At 36.4% G+C, this 9121-nt stretch overlaps 1 protein-coding gene across 1 annotated transcript; it reads right to left on the bottom strand.

Annotated features, from left to right (window-relative positions):
- Window positions 1-4373: 4373 nt before the first annotated feature.
- Window positions 4374-7508, bottom strand: LOC138618492 (CD59 glycoprotein-like). The gene is made up of 4 exons (XM_069694235.1): window positions 7445-7508; window positions 7220-7279; window positions 5504-5611; window positions 4374-4685 (listed from the first exon to the last, which is right to left on the bottom strand). Exons 2-4 carry the CDS (start codon window positions 7272-7274, stop codon window positions 4525-4527), a joined length of 324 nt encoding a protein of 107 aa, XP_069550336.1. The 5' UTR covers window positions 7275-7279; window positions 7445-7508; the 3' UTR covers window positions 4374-4524.
- Window positions 7509-9121: the final 1613 nt, after the last annotated feature.

The following is a 9121-nucleotide window of genomic DNA, read 5'->3' as shown; positions in this document are numbered from 1 at the left end:
TACAGAGCTGAAAGAAGGGTTTAACTTAGCATAAAACACTGGAAGCAGGGGATAACTGATAGCTAACTCTCGCTAAAGTTCAGAAAACAGTGACTAGCATATGTAGAGGTCAAAGGTTAACATGTTACACCTCATACCGTGTTTTTACATTCTGTTTTTGTATGGGTTATCATCTTTACATGTCTTCAGCTACATTGAGGTCAACTTTAATCATGTTCGAAATATGTTGCAGCAGAAGTGCAAACACAGAGGACCCGAGCAACTAATTCAACTTCGCCCGACATTAAAGCTGAACTCTACTCAACTGTTGCCACAATGTGATTTCATTTGTTAAGTGCCTGCAAAAGTGCCAGTCAAACGTAAGCGCATATTCCTGGTAGATTACAGTTGCAGATGATTGCACAGTGTTTCGGTCTTTGATAAGTCTTCAAACTCATAGATAGATGTCATTTAAAAAGGACTTTCATGATTATATTTCAGTCCTTCGCTGCTCATCCTCGAGTGCAAGTGAACATTTGTGCCAAGTTTAAAGAAATCCCTCCCCTTTATGAGATTGGGTCAGACAGACAACCCAAAAAACATGACGCTTCCAGCCACGGCTGTTGCCAGCAAGGAGGCATAAAAGCACAAAAGTAGAAAGACCCGTTATGACAAACTGTACGAGACCAAATGCACAAAACGTTTTAGACAGTATATGAAATAAATAAATACCCACAGATCACATTCCAAACAGTTTTTATAGGAAGTGCTGCCAAAAAAGTCAAGTTTAATTGGTTGCATTAATCACAGAAACGGTCAGCGGTGGGAGAACCCTCGTTTCATTTTCCAAAGCCAGTGCACATGGCAACATTGAAAGCATTAACAATCTTATGACACTCAAAACTGATATTGAAAAAACAAAAACAGTCTACATGACTCGGTTTCAAATCCATAAAAGAGGTAGACACAGAAACAGAAGGCTCCTGAGGCATCAGATACCCTGAACAAGAACACTTCTTCAAATGTTAAAAATTTCTGTTATTCATTGAGCCATCTCCTCGTCTCAACACTTAAAAAAAACCACCTGCTGTTAATTAAAAACAGATCTCCACCTTTTAAAAAGCAGCTGACACTGTCTGGTTGTGGCGGCTGTCGATGGATCTCAGCTAAAATACTGACATGTGCTCTTTAAAGCTTCAAATCCAGCTCTGTATGCATTTCAGTGCCTGCAAAGTTTCTAGCACGTCGGCTGGTGTTTTTTCCCCTCGATGTCAACGCTGCCGGTTCGTCTGTGAAACGCACTCGACTCTGAAGCAGCAAGCTTTCCTCGCTGTCAGTCCTACAGCTGAACAGACTGCATGAAACATCTGTTTTTTTCATGGTCTTTCCCTTCATTGCCTCTAAAATACATTTATTAGTCTGTACAGAGGATTTTTAAACGCCGGCTCTCGTACTTATGACGAGAAAATAAACCATTTAACATGAAATCAACAAATACCTGTTGTTTATTGTTGAAATATGATATTATAACATTGTGCTTTTTTTTTTTTTTCTTACAGTGGCTCCAACAGTTAAACTTAAAGAAAAGTTTTTGACCACTTGCAGCACTACTTTACAAAAAAAAAAAAAAAAAAATTTAAATAAAAAATTTTTAAAAAAAAAATTAAATACTGGAAAACTTGGAGTCATTTTGTTCACTGGAGTCTTACGGAGCAGCTCATATTATCTCAACAAGTATGTTTCTCTATAGACGAAGAAACTTCCATTTTGCTATGTATGCACTATTTTTACAAAGTAAGGAACTATTACTACTGCTATTGCTGCTATTGTTGCTGTGGTGTTGGTATTTCAAAATAGTTTACATCCTTTAAATCTAGAGAATTTGTGCTTTCAAACAAAGTATTTCATTTACAGCGGCAGAATTTTCAGAGTGGATTAAAATATTTTAAAAAAAATATGCTTTGTAAATGTTTTGGAGGAAAAATGCTTTGAGGAAAAAATATAATCAACACATTAAACAGATTAAAACTCAAGGGCAAACATAACTTGCATTAAAAATGAACAAACTGAGGAGCAAATTCACGACTGTCTTGTGCAGCAAGTTGCTGTAAATACAGAATATACAAATGAGGTCATTAATGTGAATTCAGCACAGTTGAACAGCCTTCATCATGCTACAGAAGTCATGCAGTAAGTGACTCTAGCACCAAACTATGGCAACTTTCAGCCCAGGAGTCTTCTTTCAGTCTCCTCTTTCAGTGTTCCATAGAAACTTCTTTTGTTCTGATCTGCGCAAATTGCATGAGTTTTTTGGGGGGGGTTTCTTTGTTTTTTTTGTCTTATATGTATTTGTGTTTTCTATATTTGCAGTGTGTCTTTCGGTCCTGCATACACAGGTTGCAGTGCATTGACCACTCAGGGCCACCGTACTTTTTTAATATGTATGTTGTTTATTATTATTATAATTTTCTTGCTTTACACACAGCTTATTTTAGTGTGTCTTTCAAACACACACACACACACACACACACACACACACACACACACACACACACACACACACACACACACACACACACACACACACACACACACACACAGAAACACACACCTGGTCCATTTCTCCCTTGCTCAGCCAGATGTTAGTGTTGAGATTTCGATGTAAAATCAAGTGTGAGAAATGTTTTAATTATCTAGCCACCTGGTCGAGGTTGTACCACACACACACACACACGCACACGCACACGCACACGCACGCACACACACACACACACACACACACACACACACACACACACACACACACACACACACACACACACACACACACACACACATTAACATACAATGCCACCCCTTGCTTTGATGCACATTCATGTGCAAAGATTAATCACGACCTTTGAGCTTTCTAAGTTTGAAAATATATATTCGGTCTTATTTTGTGATGTGCATGTGTGGACCTCATGAGGATAAGATAAAACACAAACACACACATGCACACATTGTTTCAGGTAACAGATGTTGTCCTTCTTTTAATTAAAGTCAACAAATTAAGACATTGCACTTACTCACTGCGGCAGAAACAAGCCCCAGACACACACACACACACACACACACACACACACACACACACACACACACACACACACACACACATTTCACTCCTTTCCAAATTAGTCTATAATCAACTATAGGGGAACATTACAGTATTTTTTTAGAAACTCTATTCAATCTTAATTATTATTCAGGGGCTGCAGCAGATAGTCGCACAGCCCTGGACTTTGGTGTTGTTCGTCAGACTGTTTTCAGGCTGTTGTTGTGCTTCAGCGGGTTTAAAACTCTCACTGAGACCTTTTGAAATCACGGGTTTGAATCCAGTAATCAAACATGGCACTGAGTGGACATTGTGTGTGCAGAGCCACAAAGAGCATCATGGTGCTGACCCATCTGTCTATAGGATCTAAATTTCTTTGTCTCTCTCTGTTTGTCAGTACAGACTCCAAATATTTTAAGGAGGATAAAAATGAACATATTTAATATTTTGAAGCTTCTAGCTGTACTAAAGAAGCATATAAAAGTGAATTAAGTTTGTGACTGTCACATGCTTGTTGTAGCTCAAATCAGACTTGATCAAAAAAAAAATTGTTTGTACCTGAAGATATACAACAAACAAACAATTTCCTTTCCAAAAAACGCCATGAGTAATTTTCATCTTTAATTTCACACAAAAAAAAGTGTTATCATCCTTAAAAAGGGATGGGAATCTGACAATGCAGTGAGATTATTTTAGTATTAGGGGTTTATCATTTGTAATTATTTAATTAATGGTCAAAAATCACTTGTTAAAGATTTATGAGGCTTTTCCAAGCCACTAGTAGGAACAATGTTTGGGTTGCCAAGATAAGAAACATCTCTTTAAAGTATTGGATGCTATTACCAAGTAGAGGAAAATCTATTTATCAAGAGTGTCTCACTCATTTATTAATGGATTACCAACATTTTTAAACTGCAATGAAACCAGATATGAAGGAAAATCAGCCAAAGGGATTTTCATGACCTGACAATAAACTTGTTGTTGTCCCTGAATTAAATAGACAATAATGACAGGCAAGAAAACATGGCAAATAACTCAGAAAAAAATGTTGTTGATGAAATTAAGACTTTTGCAGTGTGGGTAAATGTAGAAAGACATATGGTCTGTGGCAAACCACACCAGCGTGAGTGCACCGGCAAACCTTGCGCAGTCCCTCTGTTTGTCCCTGGCGTCGGTTCAATCGAACGTTAAAGTGTTTCATTGTTGCTTTGTTCACCGCATTGATCTTTAACGTGCACTTCCTCCAGAAAGGCAGTGAGTTTTTGCAACAAATCTAATAAACCCAGACTGAATTGCTTCATGAAGACAGCACACAGTTTATTAAGACTGTTGTTGAGTTTATAATGATGTTTAGCAGCAAAACAATAATTTAGGGTTCCATAGAAGAATCAACAGACTGATTTCAGGACATAAAATTACATTTGTATTCTCTTTGTATTGTCCTTCAACATTTAACCAAAGAGATCCTTGAATTTCTGAAATAAACTTTTTTCTTGACCGTTGCAGAGTTTTGACTGACAGCAGCTGAAGGTGAATTTAGGGAGGATGTATCTGAGGCCCAGAGTCGTGAAGTCACAGTCAGTGTGCCTTACACATCCAGTGTACGTGTTTTCTGAGGGGAGACAGATCATTATATTTTATTATAACAGATAACTATAGCTGGGCTGGGCATTTCATCAACAATAGTCACATGACAACAAGAAACCAATAAGAAGTCACAAAAACTGAACCATCTTCATGACAAATGAGCAGACTCATGAGGGCTCGTCAGATTTGGCAGGAAGATTGTACTTTTTAGAAAACTGAAACTATAATTTCCAAAGTTGTTGAAACCCAACAAAACAACATCATTTTCAAAATGTGTTATCTGTTCAGTCATTAGTTATTTTGCGTCACTTATCATTATTTTGTATGGTTTATTAATGATAACCAAAGTTGTAAGCAGCATTTTTAAATGCTCCTATCAGAATCATCTTTTATTTAGTCTCTTTTCTGCATTTGTATGCAACTGTTTCCTGTCTTTCTAACAGTTCTGTAACATTTTTGTTTTATTTCTATTCTATAATTGTATCTATTCTGTTTGGTAGTCAATGTTAACACCGATGTTTTAATGTGGTTGTCTTACTTGAATTTCTATTATTTTATTCCCTTTCTGTATGTTCTGGATGATGTATTCTTTGAAATTGTAATGTGCACTATGGACCAGGTTGTTTGATGACTCCACTTTAAATTGATTTAATTAATTGAGATAATGTCATAATTATATAAAAAGGGCCATTTTCTCCTTATTAACTCATTTCTCCATTTCATAAAACTCAGATTATTTAATAACATCCCATCTATATCATATGTCAAAACCCTGTTACTTTTTGTGCTGTACAAAATTATTTCTTTTGTACTTGTGAACTTTGTCCACTGAATGATGCTTACCTCCACCGATGAGTTTGAGGCAGCTTTCCTCACCCTGGTTACACTCGCGGGTGACCTCACAGCTGCTGGAGGAGCCTTCAGGGCAGGAGTAACACTGCAGTGAGAGGCCTGCAGAGACCAGACAGAGCTCAGTTGATTCGGGGTTGTGTCTACAGTCTGAAGCGGTCCGGTCAGTGGGTCCCATGAAAACTCATATCAGTGCTTTTCTCAGAGAGGTTCATGTCTGAGATCAAGTTTTAATTAAGGAGTGGGCAAAACCGTCACACATTCAAAGGAGTAGCTTGACAATTTGGCAATATTCCTATTCTTTTTCTTAGTGAGAGTTAAAGAGAATTAGAGGATTGGTAACACTCTTGTGTCAGTGTGGTAAATATGAAGCAGTTAATATTAGCTTAATTTAACAGACAGTAATTTCCTAATCCCGATTATAGAGTAAACAAAAGACACAGTATAGCATGTTGGTTTGGGAGCTTCAGGGGTGTCTGTCCCCGGATGATGTTGTCTTTGGACAGAATTCTCTGTGCTTTAAAACCTTTCACCTAACACTTGTTTTCTCTCTCTGCAAATAATAAATATTTCTCCATATGTCAAACTAGCACAGTGATCTGCTAAAATGTTCCCCCGGGATGATAATCTCTCTGATTTAGCCCCTCTTGGCAGCACTTTTCCAAGTTAAAAAAAAAGAGGGAGTATTAAGGACAGACAGACAGACAGACAGATAGACAGATAGACAGATAGACAGATAGATAGATAGATAGATAGATAGATAGATAGATAGATAGATAGATAGATAGATAGATATATAGATAGATAGATAGATAGATAGACAGATAGACAGATAGACAGATAGATAGATAGATAGATAGATAGATAGATAGATAGATAGATAGATAGATAGATAGATAGATAGATAGATAGATATAGATCGATCGATCGATCGATCGATCGATCGATCGATAGATAGATAGATAGATAGATAGATAGATAGATAGATAGATAGATAGATAGATAGATAGATAGATAGATAGATAGATAGATAGATAGATAGATAGATAGATAGATAGATAGATAGATAGATAGATAGATAGATAGATAGATAGATAGATAGATAGATAGATAGATAGATAGATAGATAGATAGATAGATAGATAGATAGATAGATAGATAGATAGATAGATAGATAGATAGATAGATAGATAGATAGATAGATAGATAGATAGATAGATAGATAGATAGATAGATAGATAGATAGATAGATAGATAGATAGATAGATAGATAGATAGATAGATAGATAGATAGATAGATAGATAGATAGATAGATAGATAGATAGATAGATAGATAGATAGATAGATAGATAGATAGATAGATAGATAGATAGATAGATAGATAGATAGATAGATAGATAGATAGATAGATAGATAGATAGATAGATAGATAGATAGATAGATAGATAGATAGATAGATAGATAGATAGATAGATAGATAGATAGATAGATAGATAGATAGATAGATAGATAGATAGATAGATAGATAGATAGATAGATAGATAGATAGATAGATAGATAGATAGATAGATAGATAGATAGATAGATAGATAGATAGATAGATAGATAGATAGATAGATAGATAGATAGATAGATAGATAGATAGATAGATAGATAGATAGATAGATAGATAGAGTTACTTCTTCAAGTTGCTTTTTTTTTTTTCTCACCAAATCCAAACATGGCAAAGCTGACAGCCAGGCGAAACACCACAGAGCATCTCATTGTGACTGAAAACAAAAACAAAAGAATAAAAAAGAAGACAAACAGACCAGGCACGCCTGTTATAAAGAATTAAATTGGCAGTAGAGCAGCTTATTTGATTTTTTTTTCTTCTAAATTATCCATTTTTTTTTAATCACAAGTTGTTCTTTCTGCAGTAATTTAACACTCACCAGTGAATGTGAAGAAAACGTTTCTCAGCTTGAAAGAGGCTTTTTGTAAGAGATCCAACCGAGAAAAGTAAACAACCCATCTGTTTGGGTTCAGAGTCTGTGTGTGGATTTCATTCAGATGTCTAAAATATTGCCCAATGCAGTAAAGACTTTATGTAACACAGAGGAAGTTTTATGTTGAAATATCATACTGTTTTTATTCAAGTCTCATTTCATTATTCCCCTTAACCTGCAAGACATTCGAGTTGTGCGATTCAAATTGAATGAAAAAGTATCAACTAAAGCCTGTTTCCTGTCAAAAAGATTTTAATAGAGTATATTTGAGGGATTTTTGAAAACATGATGTTGGGTTAACTAGTTGTACTCTCAAAAATAACCATAAGCAAATTTATTCATCTGCTTTATATGATCTTTTTGGTCAAGCATGAAGTCCGGTGAGGTTTTTTGTTTAATGTTTTCTTCTTGTAGTTTTTACTAAAATGTTTGTTCCTGGCTTCATCGGGTCTTTGGCTGTCATAAAGTGTTTATTTTTCTCAGCTTTTGTTTTCAAACATCTGATGTTGTCCACACATGCAAAAGGTTTGGAAGGCAAAGGCCGTATTGCGCTCTGCAGACCGCTAAAGTAAAAAGGTGCTATAAGTGAAGCCAATTTACCTTTTTTTTTTTACACTTTTACCTTCTGGTGTAATGAAATAATGTCCTCTCTTTACTATTGAGACAGCTCTTTTATCTTTGTCATGTTTGCTTCAGGATACTCTTGAACACCTGCACAAGCAGGATTTATATCTGTATCCCAGCTAAAGAAAATGCAATGTTGTTTGTAGTTCCCAAACATTTAATTGCATTTTGCCACAATTCCTTAGCGCCCCATACATATTAGTGATTGCAAACAGTAAGATAACAAGGACAATGAGGGAGAATTTGTCATGGAGGGTGAGAGGTTAGGAAGGCGAAGATGAAGGAGAGTAGAGAGAAAAGAGCAGAGGAACTCATAAGTAGCATAAAAGAAAGACGACAAGAAAGAAGCTAATCAGTGAGTCTGGTGGGAGGGGGGTTGTTTACAGAGGTTGTAACATTACATTCAGCTGACGCGACTTGCAACACACCGATGATACCATCGGAGTAATTTTAGGGTTCAGTGTCTTGCTCAAGGACACTTACGCATGTGGACAGGAGGAGGTGGGGATCAAACCACCCACCTTCCGATTAGTGTGCAACCCACTCTACCGTCTGAGCCACAGCCTCCCATGTAACTTAAAGGAAACACAAGCGAGTCTGGTATTCAGTTGATGACAGAGTCTCTGTCTGAACAGTGGAGTCACATGCTGTGAGCTGGGAAAATCTTATTGATGCAAGAGATGTAAGTAGGAGTCGGCACATTTCAGCTGAGAGAAAATGAATCATTGTAAACTTTACCGAAGTTTATATATCCATTGTTGAGGAGGAAAAACAAACAGAACAGTGACTAACATACTTTTGATGGGAGAGTTCACGAGCAATGAATTTTGTTTCGTATACACAATGTGTCTGTGCACCATGTTTATCTGTTTATTTGGCCAGATATTTGGTGAGATATATAATTTAGACACATCATTTGAGTAAGAGCCCATTTCACTCTGGAGGTCCCTGTACTGGGACCAGGATGTGTCTTTTGTTAAAAAGCAATGTGCTGTCGTT

This window comes from Brachyistius frenatus, unplaced genomic scaffold, assembly GCF_029030835.1.
Source record: "Brachyistius frenatus isolate BFR_SWC_R1_liver_20210118 unplaced genomic scaffold, ASM2903083v1 Contig_2, whole genome shotgun sequence".
Lineage (NCBI taxonomy): Eukaryota > Metazoa > Chordata > Actinopteri > Embiotocidae > Brachyistius > Brachyistius frenatus.
The sequence above is the reverse complement of the archived record's forward strand: the minus strand, read 5'-3'. Positions and strand labels throughout refer to the sequence as shown.

What these genes read in the sequence shown, in the direction of transcription:
- LOC138618492 (XM_069694235.1), bottom strand. Translation starts at nt 7,274, where the DNA reads ATGAGATGCTCTGTGGTGTTTCGCCTGGCTGTCAGCTTTGCCATGTTT. An exon ending in CTTTGCCATGTTTGGATTTG is followed by an intron (nt 5,612 to 7,219) that starts GTGAGAAAAAAA and finishes TGGTCTCTGCAG; the next exon opens with GCCTCTCACTGCAGTGTTAC. An exon ending in CCTCAAACTCATCGGTGGAG is followed by an intron (nt 4,686 to 5,503) that starts GTAAGCATCATT and finishes GTCTCCCCTCAG; the next exon opens with AAAACACGTACACTGGATGT.